This window comes from Sciurus vulgaris (genome assembly GCF_902686455.1).
Source record: "Sciurus vulgaris genome assembly, chromosome: 2".
Lineage (NCBI taxonomy): Eukaryota > Metazoa > Chordata > Mammalia > Rodentia > Sciuridae > Sciurus > Sciurus vulgaris.
Genome location: NC_136462.1, coordinates 127,603,328 through 127,624,143, shown reverse-complemented (window position 1 = coordinate 127,624,143; position 20,816 = coordinate 127,603,328). Strand labels below are relative to the sequence as shown.

Here is a 20,816-nt window from a genome sequence, read left to right as displayed (position 1 = left end):
ATGAAGGAAAGAGAGAGGACCACGATGACCTCTCCATACCAAGTATTTGACCTGAAAACCTGAAGGATTCAATTGCCTGTCATGGAGTGGGAGAAGACAGTGGAGAAGTTTGGGTAGAGATAATCATGAGTGTGGTTATGGACCTATTAAGTCCTTTGAAATGTGTGTTAGATACTAAAGTAGAAAGGCCAGGCAAGCCATTGGAAATAGAGGTCTGGAAGTCAAAGAGAGATTGAACTGCATGCGTGGCTTGAGATACTGTTGTGGGTAGAAGATATGGAAAGCCATTAGGTTGGATGAGATCAAGTAAAGTTTGAGTGTAGACAGAAAGGAAAAAAGGTCCCTGGATTGTGTCCTGGAATATCATAGTTTTCAGAGGCTGGAAGATAAGAGTGGGGGCACAGCAAGAATGAAAGGAAGAGGCAAGTGAAGAAGAATGAAGAGAACAGCATCCTGAGGCCAATTGGCGGAAGTGTTGTAGGAAGGGAGACGTCAGACCTGTTGCTCACAGGTCCACTGAGATAAAGACCAAGATTTGACCTTAGGGTTTGGCAAAGAGTTCCATCCTGGCCTTCAGGAAAGAGGTTTCCTTGGGATGCAAGTAGTGGAGACTAGACAGGAGCAGCTGCAAGAGAAGGGAGGAGAGGCAGCAGGGATTTCTAATGTAGACAACTTTTCCAGTGAGTTTTGCTGAGAAGAAGAGCAAATGGAGCAACAGCTGAAAGGGAACATGAGTGAATGACTTAAAGACCCATGGCATTATGTCAGATATGCCTGCTAACGGGAATGATGAAGAGCAAGGGAAAGCTGTGGGGTGGTGCATGTGGCACCACCGTATATGTGGGGCACCTAGTGTGGCTGGGGAAAGGAAGGGAGCCAGGGAGCATGGGTGGGGTGGGGTTGTATGATTTAGGGTCTATGTGGTAGGCTGCAGATTCTTAGCCAGGCAGCAGAGTCAAGGAAAAGAGAGTCCATAGGAAGGTAGTGAGCAGGGATGGACTTGTACTTGATCTGGGGAACCGAAGGGTCAGACTGGGAGGAACTTTCATATGGAATGGGAGGAATTTAAGAGTTCTGGTGGGGCTGTGGCTGTGGCTCAGTGGCAGAGTGCTTGCCTAGCATGTGTGAGGCACTGGGTTCAAACCTCAGTACCACATAAAAATAAATAAATAATAAAGATATAAATTTTTTTAACAAAAGAGTCCTGGCATAATCCATGGTACAGAAATTTAACCACATAAAATACTTGTTTCAAGTTTGAGTTTTCCACGTTGAAATGGGGGAAAACTCTCATCCGGAAATTTGGGAATAATCCTCATCATCCAGCTAGTGTCCACCATGGCCGTTTTCTCTCCCTCTTGCATAGCATTTTGTTTTAAATATGGTGAACTACAGTAGTACATAATGTACAGTTGAGGAAAACATCACACAATGGTGCCATTTAGAGGTGCTTATGTAATGACCTTAAAGTAACAAACAAGTGAAGATATATTTCCCAGAAGCCATCAAATACAGGAGGAAGAATGCAATTTCAGAAGACAGATAAGCTGAAGCATAAAACCAATCTGCTCAATTCTCAAAGTAATTTCACATTAAAACTGTCTGCAGTTCCTGTTATCAATCCTATTTTATGTAAATAAAACATGACTGTCAATATAAGATGAGATTATACCACAAAGAAGTGCATCATGCCCTGTCTTTACTGGCACAATTTTTGGTCTGACAATATTCAGAATAATATTCTTCCCCAGAAATGTTGAGAAAAAGTGTACTCTTTAAAATACTATAATAAGGAAACATCTTCAGACAGTACTTGATAGAATGAAGCACCTTTTAAAGATGGAATCTACAACATATTACTCCTCTTATCAGAAATTATAATCTTAATGGATAAATGGATAAGTCACGTCTACATAGAATCCTTGAAAATTTCTCAAAAGGAAAGAGCCTTTCATATCTTAATAAAAAATAAAACTTGCCAGATGCAGTGGCACACACCTGTAATCCCAGTGGCTCTGTAGGCTAAGGCAGGGGGATTGTGAGTTCAAAGCCAACCTCAGCAATTTAGCAAGATTCTAAGCAACTCAGTGAGACCCTGCCTATAATTAAAATGCAAAAAGGGCTGAGGATGTGGCCCAGTGGTTAAGCATCCCTGGGTTCAATGCCTGGTATCATTCATAAATAAATAAATAAATAAATAAATCCCTTTGCTTATTCCCCTTTCAGGGTATGGTTATCTCTCAGTGTCTGTGGAGGATTGGTTCCAGGATCCCCTCTAATACCCAAATCCTTCATGCTCAAGGCCCTTACATAAAATGGCATAGTATGCAAATCTTCTTGTATACTGTATACCATCTCAAAGTTACTTATACAGTGTAAATTCTATTTGAATAATTGTTGTGCTATCTTGTTTAGGAAATAATGACAAAGGGAAAAGTCTCTATAGGTTTGCTACAGATGCCATTTTTTCCCCTGAATATTTTCCATCAGTGGTTGGTTGAATCTGAGTATGTGGAGCCTGCAGATATGAAGGCTGATGGTAATGAGTGAATTCTGCAGCAGAGTTCACCCTGTGTTGGTAGCTGACTTATTGGGGGAATTAGCTTCCTCTGCATTTCCAGTCCTGTTATATTTAGACCCCTCCTTCTCCTTCACCTCCAGTCAGAAATCCAGCTGAATGAGTTGGGCTTGGTGGCATGTACCTCTAGTCCCAGCTCCTATGGACAATAAAGTGGGAGAATCACTTGAGCCCAGGACTTTTGGGCCAGCCTGGACAACGCATAAGACTTCATCTAAAGGAAAAAAAAAAACAAAAAAAAACAAAAAAAAAAAGGTGGTGGTGGTGGGTGGAGAAATGAGGGAGGGAGAGAAAAAAGGAAGAAGGAAGGAAAGAGGAGGGATGAAAGGAAAACTTCAGCTGATGATAGTTGCTCTTCTACCCACTGCCATGGCTTGAGTAACTGGTCTCTGTGCCTCCAGTCTTGCTTTATCCAAATCTGTCATTGGTAAGCTGCCCAAGAGCTCCAGGAAAGTGCTCAGGGCCTCTTTCACCTCCAGAAAGTTCCTAGACATGTAGCATGGTATGCAGAGTCCTTTATGGTTTCGTATGTGCCTACCTTCCCCGCAATGCTTGCTAGGGATTGAACCGAGGGCCTGATTCATGCTAGGCAAGCACTCTATGAGCTAATTCTCATGTTGCCCTTTTCAGCAGAGTTCTTACATGCCCTCTGCAAATGGTACAGTTCTTTTTTCAGGGCCACTGTTGACAATACCCTTCTGCGCCCCTTTGACTGACGTGAGACACAGTCTTCATTCTTAAAACCTCAGGTTCATTTTTTTCTCCTCTGAACCTAGGCAAGCATGAGTTTTCTCTCCCTTGTGTTCCTGTATAGTGACACTGGATTCCTACCATATTCTTCTGAAAACCTCCAGGAACACAAATGGTTCTTGCAGAAGATACTCATGACCTGGAGGTCATTTTCATGTCCCTAGTTCTCTCCACAACACCTGGCACATGGTGGACTCAGTAGTCATTGGGCTGGAATAAGTGCCAAGCACAATAAGGGCCTCTCTGAAGATGTAATGGAGGAGAGAGACTCTCTGAGGCCATTGGAGTCACTTTGGCAGTTGGTTCACAAGGCAGATTTTCTGTTTCCAGCTTAGCCCCAGAGCATTCACTTTCCACCTTGGCTGCACAGGAAGGTCACAAGGGCAGTGGCAGGAGGAGGGATTAAAAGTTACAAATGCCTGTTTCCTCTTGGATAAATTAAAACCAAGTCTCTAGGGCCAAGAAGTCAGGAAGAAGCTAATGCAAGAGTCTCAGAATCAAAATTTTGAAAAGGCCAGGCATGAGACAACAGGGAGAGGCGAGAGGTTGGCAAGAGTTTACCCTTCCTGAACAATTTATTTTTCTTAAGCACTATGCTGGTGTAATAAACCCATTAGTGGATCAAGTTTCGTGAATGCCAGCTCCTCACTCCAACTTCATCAAAAGTCTATAAATGACCCAGAAGTTCACATTAGGCTGGGTGCCATGGCATAGTCTTTTAAGAAACCCCAGGGCATTTCCATGGCTCTTCAGCACCCTACTCCTGTCCCTGCCTGTCCTGCAACCAGCAGGCTATAATATGAGTCCTTCACCCTCCTTCTTCTTCTCCTTCTCCTTTTCCTCCTCCTCCCCCTTCTCTCTCTCTCTCTCTCTCTCTCTCTCTCTCTCTCTCTCTCTCTCTCTCTCTCTCTCTCCCTTTCTTTCTCTTTCTCTCTCTCTCTCTCTTTTCAGGTGGTATTGGGGATTGAGCCTAGTTCACTGAGTTACATCCCTAGTCCTCATTTCAAATCACTGGAAAGTTTAGGAATCAATTCCTATGTCTTTTGCATAGACTAGTAATACACAAGAAATGTAAAAAATACAATTTTTTTTTAAACAGGCTGGATTGGTTTACATGGTTAACCATGCATATCCATGGCTTTTGCATCTGTGAATTCAACCAACTCAGATTGAAAATGCTGGTGAAAACATGCATCTCTACTGATCATATACAGACTTTTCCCTCATCTTTATTTCCTAGAAAATATGATATAACTATTTAGATAGCATTTTCATTATATTAGGTGTTATAATTAATGTAGAAATTATTTAAAATGTATAGGATGATATACATAGGTTATATGCAAATGTAACACATTTTATATAAGGGTCTTGAACATCTATGGATTTGGATTTCCACAGGGGGAGTCCAGGAACCAGTCCCCTATGGTACCAAGATATGACACTATTCTTTTCTGAAAGACCAAAACTGAAAATGTTAGAACTGAAAACATGGAGTAAATGTGACAATTTTGAAGAGAGTATATGTAAATATAAGGAAATAGTTCACATTTCAAGACAACTCAATTAATTAACTCTGATTAAAATAAAAGAGTAAGTCATCAAAATTTTCAAGTATTTCTTTTTTGTTGAAGACTGTTACTTACTAACATCTTATAAAAATCCACTCCCCAAAGAGCAGAGCCTTTAGCTTCTCCTTGAGGCAGGAATATACTCAGGGTGGATCCAAAGGTGAGCAGAGATCCTGGGTTGTATTCAGTATGGTTAAGAAAAGCTGAATGGGAATGTCAGTGGATTGAGCCTGCCCTTGGACCCTTACTGGAGTGAGTGTTCAGTGGGAAGGGGGAATTGCGGTTGTCCTGGGAGAACTCACCCCACCACACGCTGCGGGTTTGGTGTTGCGCACTGATGGCAGAGCCCAGTATGTCTGTGTTATTTTGTTTTTTCAAGAGCTTTTCCCAAGCCTAAATGGAACAAAGCAGGCTGAGGTTACTCTCAACCCTAGAGGAAGCCCTTAAAGGTTGTGCAGCTTGGTAGAAGTACCAGCAAGTTCCCCTGACATCTGTGAGGTTCTCCTGAAGGGACAACAGTGCCAGAGGCTAAGAAAACACAGCACTTGTATTCTGTGATCAAGCAAGTCTTTCTCTTCAGGGCTGTGAAAGTGGTGTATTTCATAACCACATTCTGTTGATGAATCATTTTTGAAGTTGATCTGTGGAGGTGGAGAGCTTCCCGGTCATTCACGGAAAAAGCTAAAAGCAAACAATAAAACGACACTGTTCCTACCCTACGAGACATTTTCAGGATTTTTGGAATAATCTGTTCCCTACCTCACAGCACCTGTCTTTACTTAATACAGGGAAGGAAGAACACTGCAGGTCCTTAGCCATGGCTTCTTACATATGCAGGCCCACAGGTAAATACAAAGAGTGATCATGGCAAGACAGGGTAACTATTAAACTTTCTCCAAGAAAAGTATAATTATATACAAATATGTAGGTATATTCAAACTCTGTTTCTTGTTTTGTTTTTGTTTTGGTCAATAAGTGAAAACTGAGCTTTGGAATTCTTAAGCATTATCCTATCCCATTGCTATCAGAAATGATTTGGGTATTTGTGAAGTGAGATTCAGGGTGGAACAGTGATTCCCTGAAACTGGTGGAGCACTAAACCTTTGTCTTTATTCTTGGACAAAGCCAAGGAGAGTAGCACTCACAGAGACAGCGCTACAGCTATAGCCTCAGAATGGTCAATAATGTAGGCAAGTCTTTATCTCTTAACAGCTAGGGCTGTTCAGATCTAATGTAATTTAAGAACATTTTCACAACGAATAATGGAATAGCGTAGAAAAATTTCCTTGAAACATTAAAATGTAATACTTCTTCTCCCCTAACTGCAGGGAATACATGCCAAAACTCCAGTGGATGCCTGAAACTGAGGATAGCATCAAATCCTATATGCTATGTTTTTTTGCTATATATACATACTTATAGTAATGTTTAATTTGTGAATCAGGCACAATATGAGATGAAAAATAGTAACTAATAATAAAATAGGACAATTATAATAGGATACGGCAATTAAATTACCAACATCTCTACTTTTGGACTTTGGGGCCATTATTAAGTAAAACAAAGTTACTTGAACATGAGCGTTATGATGATGTAATGGTCCATCTGATAACTGAGAGAGCTCTTAAGTGATTAATGGGCAGATATTGTATACAGCATGGATACGCTGGACAAAGTGATGATTCAGATACCGGGCAAGTTGATATGACATTGCATCATACTACTCAGAATGGCACATAATTGAAAACTTACAATTTGTCTATTTCTGGAATTTTCCATTTACTATTTTTGCTAGCAGTTGACCTCAGATAACTGAAACAGCAGAAAATAAATCCATGAATAAGGAAAGACTGCTTTTTCTACTGTTATATATTTGTATGGTAAAGAGGCAGCAAGTACCCTCTAAAAATTAGGCACTTGGACATAGCCTAAAATTGAATAATTGGACTGTTAAGAGTTTGAACACCATGAAAAGTAGACCATGAGACCAGATTTCTTTGACCGATCATTACACAAGTAACTGAGCAAGAACCAAATATAACATTCATTCTTACACAACCCATGATGATGTCAAGGGTTTTAATTCTGCCATTAGCTTTGCATGGCTTAGTTTTTTGTCTTTCTAAAGTGTGAAATTACCATGAATGTTAGAAAAAAAGGGGAATTTAATATTTTTAAATACTAAATCACTGAGTAAAATATGTATGTCTGTGGGCTCTTTAGTAACAGGACTGAATTTTAGCTTGCTAGAAATTCTATATGCATTTTAATGGTTATGTGAAAATTAAATCAAGAGAATCTTTCTACTGTGCCATTCCAAAAGGAAAAGCTTTAGGGTCAGTAAAGAATCGATTGGTTTAAATGCAATCAATGAAAATGAGCAATTTTCAAGAACTGGGTGGGGCGGGCAAACATTGATTCTGACTTCAGTGTCCCTCCATGGAGGGAAGGTGGCTTTTGGCTCTAATTTTATTGACTGCATGGAACAGAAAGTGCTGCAGTAAAGCTGGGACTCCACAACCGAGCATTTAAGGGAAGTACCAGGAGTATGGCTTCCTTTTTCCAGTTACCAAGGGGGCTCCCTTTGGGGAGTCACAGCTGGCTCTCAGCTCAGTGAGTCCCCTGAGCCCTTGCAGTCAAGCCCAATGTGCAGGTCAAGTGCTGTTGGCACACCTCAAAGCATCTACAGGGACCAGAGGTGGGAGCCATGCTCTTCAGATGTGTTAGGATCTTCTGGGATTAGACTTTCTTTTCCCCAAAATAACCTCCTTAGTTTGTTCAGATCTGCTCAAGGGCAGATGAATGCATCTAAGCAGATCATTCTGTTTTCCATCTGCTCCGTCTACATAAGCTTTTTGAGCCTGGATAACTCCACTCCATTGAACATCCCAAGAATGGTCCTCTTGTAATTTTCCCTGAAGGTTCAGTCTGCTTTTCTAGAGGGTTTTATTGTGACTCTTGATGTGTGGGCACACACAGAATGTGCCATGAGCTGGCAGCACTGAAGGATGCAGAAGCCCAAAGATATATCAGAAACTCAATCACTTGTGTCACCAAACACTTGAATCCTGGTGCATTATTCACAGCACAAATGCTCCCAGTTCAGCAAAAGACTGAATAAGACCAGCCTTGTCTTGCAACCTGGGTAAAAGTTTTTCAATGCCGCCTCCTCACCCCTGCCTAATTGCAGGAGGCTTACTAATGATATCAAACCCACATTTTCTGTGTTTAAACCAAACTTATAAAATCCCCTATCAGTGGAGTAAGTTCTGCTAGTCCATGTGCAGTGCCTAATTTGTTTTTAAAATGGCTAAAACATTGGTAATAAACAGCTCCTCAGAATCAGGAATGGTAGATTTTGATTGTCATGCTAGGCTGATGGACATTCAGTCCAGAACAGAACTTAGAATACTCGGGAGCTGAAGCTTATCAAGACAAAATAGTAACTAGGTAGTATGGAAGCTCCCTTCCCAGCTGTCTCCTTTTAAGAAAAGTTGTCACAGGATTCCTGGATTTCTCTATCTTGCAAAGAAATTGTAAGAAGAATACGAGTTTTAAATTTTTCTTTGTTTCTCTTTCATAAAGCTTTTCACAAATGCCAACCAGTTCTGGAAAAGATGAGACCAACGACAACATCACCATATTCACCAGGATCTTGGACGGACTCTTGGATGGCTATGACAACAGACTGCGGCCTGGACTCGGAGGTAAGTGCACACCTCATGGAGGAGGCTGGCCAGGACCCAGGAAAAAAGAGGCAGCAAGTACAGGTCAGGTTACTGTGATTCAAACAATCCTTGAAAGAACCATCATGCCTGAATGTTGTGAGATGGTCGCTCCATCGTTGCTAGGGAACCTGCATCCTTTGCTATCATTTCCCAGATGCAGGGAGCTGGGGGAAGTGTTCTCCCTAAAGTGCCCCTGCAAACACTTCTTCCCAGAAGTCCTATTCACTTAGAAATCAGTCCTTAAGTTGTTGAATCCACTGTCCAGTATTGTTCTTTGCATCTTTACAGGGTATAAATTTAATTTTTACTTTGGCCATGTCATAGTACATATAATAGTCTCCCCTTATCCATGGGCATATGTTCCAAGACCCCCAGTAGTGGCCTGAAACCGTAGAATCTACAAAACCTTACGTGTACTATGATTTTCCTGTACATACATACCCATGGTAAATTTTAATTTATAAATTAGGCATTATAAGAGATTAACAACAATAATATAACAATAGACTATTATTACAATATGTAACTATATAACTATTACATATAGTTATAACTATTATAATAATAGACTTTAGTAAAAGTTATTTAAGAGTGAATTACTTATGAATTACTTATTTTGAGAATTTCCTATTTAATGGTTTTGAACCTCGGCTGATAGTGGGTAGCTGAAACTGCAGAAAGTCAAAGTACACATAAGGGGAAGACAACTGTGCTTTGACTCTGGAGAAAGTGATTAAAAAAAAAATTCTGATAATGGATTGTCCTTCCAGGGCACAATTGGCACAGCTTAATTTTATGGTGAGGATTGAATGCAGTTTCCAGGCACTTTCAATGCACTTGGCTGTAACCAATTTAGATGTAGTGCATTTGAACTTGCTTCATTAGGTGAAGTAGAGACCCTCTGGCAAACACATTCTTAGAGGAAGAGCTTTAGCTCTCTGATATTTGCACTTTTTAACAGGGAGATTCACTTAAAGCATTGCCATTCTCAGACTTTTCAGGAAGGAAAGTCTGCATGAGCTTCTAAACAGTGTCTGCCCTCTGAATGACATTCCCAGGTCTCTTTGTCCAGCATTCCTGTCCCTTTTGGACATATTTAGTGGGGTCAAGGCATAGACCTGCTGAGCTGCCCTCAGTTCTTTCAGCCTGCCTTACAACCCTGTAGGTTGGGAGCCCTGAGGATATGTGGGAGAGCTTAATGGGTACCCTGCATCTCAAGGTACAGTGGGGCTTGTGTTTCAGTGGGGAGACAGGCACCAGAACCACAAAGCACCAAACACCTGTGTAGGTACAAATACACATCATAAAAGTAGATGTCCGCTGCAGGGAGGTGCTGGGAGAGAAAAGATCTGAGCCCACGGGGATATCATCAGACAGTTTGGGGTTATTTAACATGGGCTGTAATGAATTCTGAATGTGGTCTGCACTCATGACCACAGGGGTTACAGGGCCTTAGTGGTGCCTAGAGAACACATAAAAATTTCCCCATTACTATTAACCACTTATATCACTTTATGTATTTCCAATAATTTTAACTGTCAGAGTAGACTCCCATGATAGAAATTTCTAATAATTGAAATGCCATCTAAGGAAAAGCGGGTCTTCCCTCTCAAGCTGTTTTTATCTTAGCGCACACCCAGAACATTTTCTCATTTCTCCTTTCCCTGGAGACCACTCAGTGGCTTCATTTTTTACCCTGGAGTCAGCTTCCTAAATTGTCCAACTCTTTCAAAAACACTATTTATGGGGAGGGCAAGGTATGCACTGCAGACTAGCGTTCTTGTTCCAGGCTTATGGGGAGAGGGAAGCTGAAGATCAGGTGTTTATGCTACCATCCAACTCTCATACTGGGATGCCTCAGGGGTCAGAAGTACAATGAAAGCCAAGCTGCTTTCTTTATGTGATGGCTATTGTATTTATGCTATAGTTTGGAGCAGCTTAATTCCACTGGGTATTTTGACCAGTCCTCTAGATTTACCAAACATCATAAATACCCAAGTAGTGTGACAAAGGTGCGTGGGGAGTCGGTGCACGTAGCAACCAGTGTCTGTGTTTCAGAGCGAATCACTCAAGTGCGGACTGACATCTACGTCACCAGCTTTGGTCCTGTGTCGGACACAGAAATGGTAGGTCACGGGGCGTGGCCCCCTAGATAATTCTAAATAAACACCACAAGAACTCCACTGCCCGCCTCTTCTACTCAGTGTTGCCTCGTTGCCTTCCTTTGCATTAGGAATATACTATAGACGTGTTTTTTCGACAAAGCTGGAAAGACGAAAGGCTTCGGTTTAAGGGGCCCATGCAGCGCCTCCCTCTGAACAACCTCCTTGCCAGCAAAATCTGGACCCCAGACACATTCTTCCACAATGGGAAGAAGTCCATCGCACACAACATGACCACACCCAACAAGCTGCTGCGGCTGGAGGATGATGGCACACTGCTCTACACCATGCGGTGAGCGAGGGGCGGGATGGGGAAACTGGGCGGGGCAAGGGTTCAGTGCGCTGACGTGGCCACCAGACCAGCCCCAAAGTCCTGTGGTCCAGTCAGCTGAGGATGCGTTTCAGGAGTGCGGCCTGTGCGCATGCGTGTAAGCGTTTCCTACCATGCTAAAGCTCATGTACCTTTGGCGGCTGTGGGTCCAGAGACATTAGTTATTTGTGCTTTTTTTTTTTTTTTTTTTTTTTAGTTCTAGTTCAAGAACATCTTTAGAATTAGTGACCCAGATAATAAAGTAAGATAGGGAAATTTATTTTATAAAAATTTCATTAAAACCTTCAAAGAATCCTTTTTATGTCACAGTTGTGCAACCTTTTCAAGTATTAAAAGTCCATTTCTCATAAACTTTAATAACATTCCCCTGCCGAGGTTAAAATTTAGTATTTATAGTTTAAAATGTTCATTGGCCTTTTTTTCTCTGAATTATTCATTGTCCTCCAGTAAATCAATAAACTGACCATCAAGAGAAGTTCCTTTGTATCTTTTTCAAAGCTTTCGAGGTGGGCCTAGTTGGCTTCAGAAGATATTTTCTAAATCATATAAAAAAAATCACCAAAACCAAGTTAAATAAATAAAGCACACAGATGGATGTACCTTTATGGAATTCCTCTCTCTTGCTACAATCTTTTCCCAATGAACTTCATATGTAAAAGAAGTAATCATGGTGGAAAATAACATTGCTCTTGTCATCTTTGGACACTGCATTTTCTAATGTATTTTCTGAGTAACACTTTGACATGCAAACCTGATTGACAACAAGACTTTCTCCTTCTTGTCATCACCCCATAAGGAGCTCCATTGAGTGAACCTGTGACATACCCCTTTGCATTTCATTCTTTTTCTTGTGCCTCGCTTTTCCTCACAGTGATCTTGTGCATGTTCTTCTTATTGGTGGATGTGTGGGTGGTGGACATCACTGAGAAATGTTGACAAGGTTGAGAATAAGGGCTTGGCCATCTTCCTATGGAAAAGAGAGGTTGCAGAGAGAAGCCAGTGCAATCTCAGCTCATGAGCAGAGCCAGGTGTGATGGCAGAGACGTTTGCTGGGGTCTACACAGGGCTGAGGTGAATGACTTAATATGGTCATTGTGGGGTTGACTGTTTGTTGTTCATAGGATACAGATACCTTCAGCCCCCACTGGATTGTTGTCCTTGATTCTCATCACCGAGAAACTGGGGTCAGGTGCAAAGCCTAAACAACATAGCAAGAAATTAGCAATTTTATTTCTAGAAGACACTGGGAGTCTACTATCCTCTGTATCACTGCCTGAATCTGGTGGGGAGGTAGGGCCACTGATTATAAAGGGAAGGGGTGGGAGATGGGTCTCTTACTGAGCACTGTGTGCCAGCCCTGCCGGAGCCCTGCCAGCCAGATGACACCATGACCTCTGACACTCAATAGAGTGAGATTCAGACCTGTTTGGTAATCAGCCCAGGGTCACACAGTTAGGGAAGGGATGAGAACTTGAGCTCAGGTCTGAGCAGTGCCCTTATTTGAGCCATTGCATTTGACAGTCGGAAGGACAAGGCACTGTTAGATACAGGAGAGCTTTCTTAGTACCCTCTTCAGAGTGTCATGCCTAGAAGGAAGTCAGTGAGAGGTGAGAACCGGAGCAACTTGTCGGCAGTAACGAGTGGTTGTTTATGCAGAGAATTCTGCTAATGAGCTGCAAAGTTGATAATGAGTTTTCTTTTTCAGTCATATACAACATTTGGGAATTGGAAATAGTTCTTCTTCAAGGTGCTATGAATTTTAATGTGGTAAAGCTATAGCTATGAGGCAATACAGCTTGCAATTGACTTAGCCAAGATAATGAGATGGCAACACAGATCTGGTGAAAATAGAAATCACGGCAGGACTGGTGTCCTGGTGCTCCACCCTTTCATGGGGCATTTTGGCAAGGCCTCTGGCTTTAGCACTGGGCCACACCTGTCAGGACTTGTACCATAATTTGGATCTTGAATGTCTTCTAAAGGCTTGTGTGATAAAAGCTGGATCCCTAGGGTGGCCCTATTGGGAGGTAGTGGGAAGCTTAAGAGGTAGAGTTCAGCCAGAGGTATTCTGGTCAATGGAGGTGTGCCCCTGTGGGACTCCAGACCTTACTTTTCTCTCTTTCACTTCCTGGCATAAAGTGAGTGATTTGACTCTACCACACACACTTCTAACATGATGTGCTGCCTTACTACAGGACCAAAGCAATGGGGACAGTCAGTTATGGACTGAAACCTCCATAACTGTGAACCAAAAAACCTTTTTCTCCGTGTAAGTTGATTTATCTCAGGTATTTGTTATAGTAATGGAAAGCGGACCAAAGCATCTTGTAAAACCAATTGTATACCCTGATTCAGTAATTCCCAGTTAGTCTCCATCTTAAGGGAATCATTAGAAACATGAACTAGGCTCCATGTACAAAGGTGTCTGCTATGACATTACTTGTGATGTCAAACATAGGAAGAAATATAAAAAGCTGGTAAATTTTTCAAATAAAATTTTGTCTTTAATAAACGTGCGCGCGTGTGTGTATGTGTGTGTGCGTGTGTGTGTATGTGTGTGTGCGTGTGTGTGTGTATGGTATGGGGGATTGAACCCATGGCCTCACAAATGCTAGAGAAGGACTTTACCACTGTGCTACATTTCCAGCTGTGTCTTTAAACTTTGTAATTAATGAACCGTTAAAGTGTAAAACAAACTAGGATTCATGTGATGCCCTTTTAACCAAAGACAAATATCTAGAAATGTTTAAAAATAGTGCAGTTACCATCTTTAAAAAACTAACTCCAAAGTAATTGTACTTGGAAAGGATTTGTAATGTAAAATTCCCATCACACCCCAGAAGTCCTTTAAATGAGTATTCAAAGATACACACAATTTAGCAGGATGGAATTCTTTTCTTAGGGAATTCAAAAGAAGCCAAGAGAAAGTCAGCTGCTGATGCCATTTGATCCTAAAATATCTGTTAAACAGCCTTAGGCACTTGCCAAAAGTTAATTGACAACATTGGTTCTGAAGAATTTTCTGTGACCAATGGGTCATTTTTTACAGGGTTTGAAGATAAAATTCACCAACTACTCAGTGCAAGCCCAATGAGAGCTACAGACATTTCCCATTGGATCCTGCAAAAGAGGACACTTGGGCTGGGGGTGTAGCTCAGTTGTAAAGCAAGTGCTTAGCATACATGAGACTCTGGGTTCAATCCCCAGCACCAAAAGAGAGGGCTGGGGAGAGAGACAGAAGGGGGAGGTACTGGGGAATTAAACTGCTCAAATTATGTTATATGCACATAGGAATATGCCACAATGAAACCCACTATTCTGTATAATTAATATGAACTTACTCACTCTCTCTCTCTCTCTTTCTTTCTTTCTCTCTGTTTATTTCTTTGTTTTTTTTTTTTTTTTTTTTTTTTTTTACCAGGGATTGAGCCCAGGGGCAGTTAACCACTGAGACACACCCCTATCCTTTCTTTTTTTTAAATTTTGAGACAGGGTCTTGTTAATTTGCTTAGGGCCTTGCTAAATTGCTGAGGCTGATCTTGAACTTGTGATCCTCCTGCCTCAGCCTCAGGAGTCACTGGGATTACAAGCATCTGCCACTACGCTCAGCTATGAACCAATTTGTTGAAAAGGACATTTTTACAATACAAATGCTCCCAAACTTACAATAGGGCTACATTTCCATAAATTTGTTGTAAATTGAAAATATCATAAGCTGAAAATGCATTTCATGCACCTACCCCAAATATCATAGCTTAGCATCGCACATGGTGGAATGACAGTTTCCCTCATGATGCTGTTGCTGACTGAGGACTGTGACTTGCTGTCCTACTGCATTTTGCTTGCCCAGGGAAAGGTTAAATCCAAAATTTTAAATGTATTTTCTATTAAATGCATATCACTTTCACACCATTGTAAAGTCATCTGTACTGAACAGTTACTTCAGGAGAGTCTTTCAGCAAACAGATCTATTTTACAAAGCCATTCCCAAAGCTGAGTTTCGAACATTATGTGTGGTGGCCTAGTCACTGCCCAGGGTGTCTCAACAGAGGTGTTTCCCCCAGCCTGGCCTCCTTTTCAGGGATGGAGGAGTAAAAGACTAGCTTAAGTCCATCCAGGATTCTTTATGGATGATTGTCACCATGGCCTGCTTTCATAGTTGCTTTTATTTCTGGATAAAACATTTGGTCATTAGCAGATGGGTTCCAATTCCCTGCCAGATAAGCCCTCAATGCAGGGTGATTACTTTCCTCAGGAAGCATACCTAATCTTATGCTACACTATCTTTTATGAGCAGGTGAGTTGATAGACCTGTCTTTCATCTCCCTTTCTTCTGCACTCGCTGGAAGTGCAGATTCTTGTGAGGATGCACCATGAGCACACACACCCTGGACTTGGGGCCCCTGGCAGGAGACGGAGTCCTCTATTAGTCTGCAGAATTGGAAACCACAAGAGGCAAGTGAGGACTTACTAGGAGGCGGGCTTTGCTAGAACTACAGGATTATGCCTATCTCAGAAGAGCTCTTCCGCCCACCCTCACTTTGCCCATGCCTACGTGATGGAAAGATCTGGGTAAATGTTCTAGAATGCTGACCGTTTCTCCATTTTAACAGAGCACAGCACTGAGTAGCCCAACAACAGAGTCAGGCATTGAATGCCCCTCTGTGTCTTCTCCTGAGCACAGTGATCCTTCTGTGCTGTTTTACTTTGAGGAAGTCATGTTCTTATGATTGTTTATGTTCCGTTTAGACTTCCATCATTAAATGGACAAACACCTGCCACGAATTGAAGAAATAGGAGGTAGCAAGAAGATCGTGGGCCTTGGAGTTAACACTTACATTTAGTGGTCAGGAATCCTTGATAATTTCATACTAATCTCTTAGAACTACTTTTTGGGGGAGTTGTTTTTCTTTGCGTTGCCTTATTATTTCTCTCCTTTTCTGACAATATGGTAGAGCTGTACAGGGTCTAAAACTCACATGAGAACAGCTAGTAAATAAGCCTATTCTTTGAATGGCCACTCGGGGGCAGCATAGTCACATTTATGTTTAGTGATTAGCAACGCCGGAAGTGACCCAGCCAACTTGGAGGAAATTGTGTGTGTTATACGTGTTTGGTTTAAGGATAATGTATTTGAAAGAAATTGTAAACATATAGCTAGAAGTTTTTAACTGGACCCTGAGATGCATGTACAAACATATTTATTTATACATACACCAGTGTCAGTTAAATTCTGTTTTTATGAACCAACAGATACATTAGTTGAATCTTGCAATTTCAGTGTAACACTTATTGTACAATGACAAAAAACAAAATATGATTCAAAAATTGCAAACTGGGAAAGTCAAGAAGTATGATGTCAAAGCCAAAGAGAATCAATGTTAATATTTTGGGTGTGGGTCATGTGCAAGAGTCTCTGTGTGTAGACACACATACATAGGTATGTGCATTGTGTGAAAACCCACATTGTCTTCTATAGTTTATAAGTGTTCTCATTCTCTGAAAATGTCTGTACATAGCTTTTGGATTTAAAATGTAATGAAGACATTTTTCTGTGTCTTCAAGTTTGTTCTGAAACATCATGATACATCACATTTCATCATGTAGATATAGATATTCTGTCTTTATACCATCTGTAACAAAAATTGATGCTGTTTCCTTTTGTTCATTGATAAATAATATTGTGATACCAGCACACAAATATATGCTTTGAATCAATTCCAGGAATTGGACAAAAGATAAGTCTTTTATATGTATTTTCAAATTGTTCTATGGAAAACCTATACCAATTTGACCTTCACCAACAGTGGGAGTAGAGATTGTCTCTCTTACTTCCTTTCTGATACTTTGTATGTAAAAATGAAGTGTCCTGGAACCAGTTCCCTGTAGATACTTATAGACAACTATACTCCATGTAATCTTAGCACCTGTCATTCAAGAGGAACTAAATGGATGTTTGTGAAGGAATGAACAGTAATGGACTGAATGAGACACCTTTTCTTAAGTGAGGTTGTCTTTCTGCTCAGATCTTAGTTTGAGGGATTTAGAAGGGAGACCCAGAGAAATTCCTCTTTCACAGACAAGCCCAGTGCCTAGGTTTGTGCCAGTTTCTTAAAAATTCAAGCTGGTATTTGGCTAAAACATTGTAGTTGCCGCATATAAATGAAGTAATTTTAGACACATATTTTATGCATATTTGGTTCAGAAACATGGCTGGAATTATTCTTGGTCTGTTGTGGACGGTCTTATTTCACAGTTGTTTCAGTCAGTTTATACTTTTGGACTGTTGGGCATACATCTCACAAAGGACCACCTCATGCTTCACAAATGGACTATCTCCAACACATTTTTCTCTCTTGGGTCCTGGACTCAAAGGCTGTGGACACATTTAATCTATTGATAGAGAAGCCAGGTTTCTGCTGTAATTTCTGCATGGCTGTCATCTGAGACTTCCCTGCCAGAGCAAGGACCTTTTCAGAAAGAGCCACCTACATGCAAAGGGCCACACGTTCCAATAATCTTGGTTGAAAGCCAAGCTGGCTAGGGTCTCAGCTCCAGGATTCAATCCAGAACCCCCCCCCCCCCACACACACACACACACAAAAGTCCAGGCATTCAGTTATGTCTGAATAGAAAGGATCACTTGATCTGATGAGCTAATTAATTTGCAAAAATGTCTCTGTCCTTTGTTATAAGCCAGGTGCTTCAGAAATATAAATTCATCAAATCTGCACAACACCATAAGAATTTGGTGCCATCTTTATCCTAATTCATAGATGAAGCCCATGAAGCAGGTGAAAGTGAATACAGGACTCCATCCATCAATAAAGCCCAAATGCCCAAACCTGCCTGCCTATCCCTATTGCAATACAATACCTAAGAGACCTACAAGTTTCTCTATTCACTCTATTCAGAGAACAGGGCTGAAAATAATCTCCACTAGGTGGCGCCATGCCCATTTGTATGGAGGGAAAAACAGGCCAGAGTGCTCCAGTGCCCGCTTTGCTGAAGTGCTAGCTCTACTGAAGCACTTCCAGGGAAAAGAAGTGTTGTGGTTCTGGAGCACATTCTTCTGAAGGCCACAGGAAACCTGTCCTTAGCCCAGAGCTTTCCCTGGTGTACAGCCAGCCTACACATGCACCCCAGACACTGGAATCGGGGTTTTGAATCAGTATCAAAAATCTGGTAAAAAAAAAAAAAAATTCTCCTCTCTGTTCACATGGGGAAGGGTGAAGAACCTACCCTGCTAATTTAAACTCAGAATGTGGCCCTTTTAATAGGCTGAAATCAAGGATCTCATCTCGTGCATGCAGTCATCCACATGGTCCTTGAGTCTGAGTTGACCCTCAGATCAGCGGACAACAGTGGAATCATCATCTCACAGTAATGCAGCTAATGCATTGAGGATTTCTGTATTTACCCTGAAAATAATTAGGTGTTTGCTTGATGTGAAGTGGAAGAAGATGCAGTAGAGTTCTCCATGCCTTAAGTGCTTCCCAAGGTGGTTGGAATCTCAAGTGTCTTGCTTTTGCCTATTATAATTTGTGCTGTCTGGTATGGTGGCCACGAGACACCTATGACATTTAAAAAGTAAAGATCCATAAAATTAATAATTCAGCATGTTTGCCACATCTCAATCAATAGATATGAATGGTGGCTTCCACATTGGACAGCACATGTACAGGACATTGGGGTCACCACTGAGTTCCTTTGGAAATGCAGCCCAATCTTAGAAGTAGTTTTTTTGGGATCTTGTTTGTCCTACTCTGAGCCTTGATCATATTGGCATACATGCCACCTATACCAGCAGGAGCTAGCTGCTCTCAGCCTTGTCTCGTGAAGTTAACCAAGACTGAAGGAATCTTTATACTTAAGCTTTATACTTAAACTTTATACTTAAGTTTTTAAGTATTTAAGGAAACAAAGTATCGAAGCTACTGTCTTTGAATAGGCTGATTTTTCTAAAGCATTTTAGAAGTATGAAAGGTCAAACCATATATATTTTCCTAGATATCTAATAAGAATTTAATTTTTGTTATTAAACTTTTTTTTTCCTACTTGAAACTGATCTTTATTTTTCTACTTTCGGCATTCCTGGGGATTGAACCCATAGCCTCATGCATACTAGGCAAGCTCTCTACCCCTGAGTGACGCCCCCAGCCCTTGAAGGTATTTTTTTCTACAGTGCTTCACATAGTATTAATAAGGTCAGTGAACACACACTATTGATCACACTATTAATTGTAAACATGGAATTGTTAGGCCTGTTAGAATTAAAACACAGAGAAGAAAAAGAACCTGGGATGGACTAATAGGAGGGGCCCTTGGGGCTGGGAGAGTTTGGGTAAGGCTTTCCTTCAGGAGACACTTCAGGGATGATGTGGCACTGGGCAGGTAGAGGAGGGGTAGGTGCCAGACTGTCCCAGCACACATGTTTAAGGAGGCGGGTGAAGGCCAGTGAGTGAGTGGGGTCCATCCTTATGTACTGGGCATGAGGCTGAGGAATCAAAGCTGAGGCAGCCTTGGTCAGGGGGTGGGGTCAAGGGATTAGGATTCAGAAAGGGAACAGGAATTTAGGGGATGATGACAAACATGCAAGGGATGAAAGGTGACCCGGGGAAATGGAAGAAATGGACCAGGTCTGTGACATTTTGGAGGTGAATGAACGGGACTTGATAGATTTGAAACTGATGACAAATGGAAGGTGTCAAAAATAATTCCCGGGTTTGTCTTGCAAAGTGATACCATTCCCCAAGATAATGACATGAAGGAATGAATGAACGAATGGGAACATTTGGAAGGCACCAGGGCTTTCCTGAGTGTCAGAGAATGTTGAATTCTATTTTAAACATGTTACGCTTGTGCAGTCTTTGAAGTGGTTAAATGAAGATATCTGGCACAGACAAAAATCATCCAAAGAGACATTTTTGTGACTTTCAGCCAGAGGGTATGTTGCTCAGCCTTTCCCTGGGTGCCCAGCTGCAGACCCTGTGCCTGCATCCAATATGCTCCATCTGCCCCCAAAGCACTGGGTCTTGTTCTTTCCCGCCTGGATGACCCAGGATTTCCTGTACTTCTGGGGGACACCCCCTCCCTGCTCTCTGCTTTCTGTTTTGGTGGGACATGATTAAGCTTGAGGAATTATTATTGAGGATATTAGTGCTAGAGTTGGAGTGGTTTGTGTGAGTGTGCATATGCGTGTGTAGATGTGTGGGTGTATTGTGTGATTGTGGTATATGAGTGTGTTTTTCAAGTATGCATGGGTGTGTGTGTGTGAGGTTGATTTGGGGGTGAGTGTGTGGTGTTTGAGGGAGGGTGTAAATGTGTGAGAGAGTATATATTGGTGTGGGGGAGTGTGAGTGTGCTTTTGTGGGACTGTGGGGGAGTGGTTGTAGGTACAGGTGTGTGTCTGGTATACAAGTGTGTGTGGATGATATGTGGATGTGGGTGTATGAGAGAGCATGTATGGCTGTGTACGTGTTGGTGTATAGAGTGGTCTGGGTATGTGTGTGTGAGTGTATGGTATGTGTATGGGTACAGCGTGTAGTTACATGAGAATGTGTGTGGTGTGGTTGTGATGAGTGTCAGTATGTGAGTGTGTGTGCTTGTGTGTGTGTGAGAGGGAGACAGAGAGGGAGAGAGTGAGATCAATTGATTGATTGATTCCGGGGCTCAAGTGCTCCACAGCTGAGCCAC

The 20,816-nt window shown here is 41.6% G+C and overlaps 1 protein-coding gene across 1 annotated transcript in view; it reads left to right on the top strand.

Moving 5' to 3' along the window:
* Positions 1–20,816, top strand: part of GABRA5 (gamma-aminobutyric acid type A receptor subunit alpha5) — a 76,573-nt gene that overhangs the window by 8,398 nt on the left and 47,359 nt on the right. Inside the window, exons 4-6 of the mRNA XM_079124578.1 lie at positions 8,485–8,606; positions 10,686–10,753; positions 10,861–11,081. Of these exons, the coding sequence (XP_078980704.1) occupies positions 8,485–8,606; positions 10,686–10,753; positions 10,861–11,081 (411 nt within the window). The remainder of the gene's footprint in view (positions 1–8,484; positions 8,607–10,685; positions 10,754–10,860; positions 11,082–20,816) is intronic.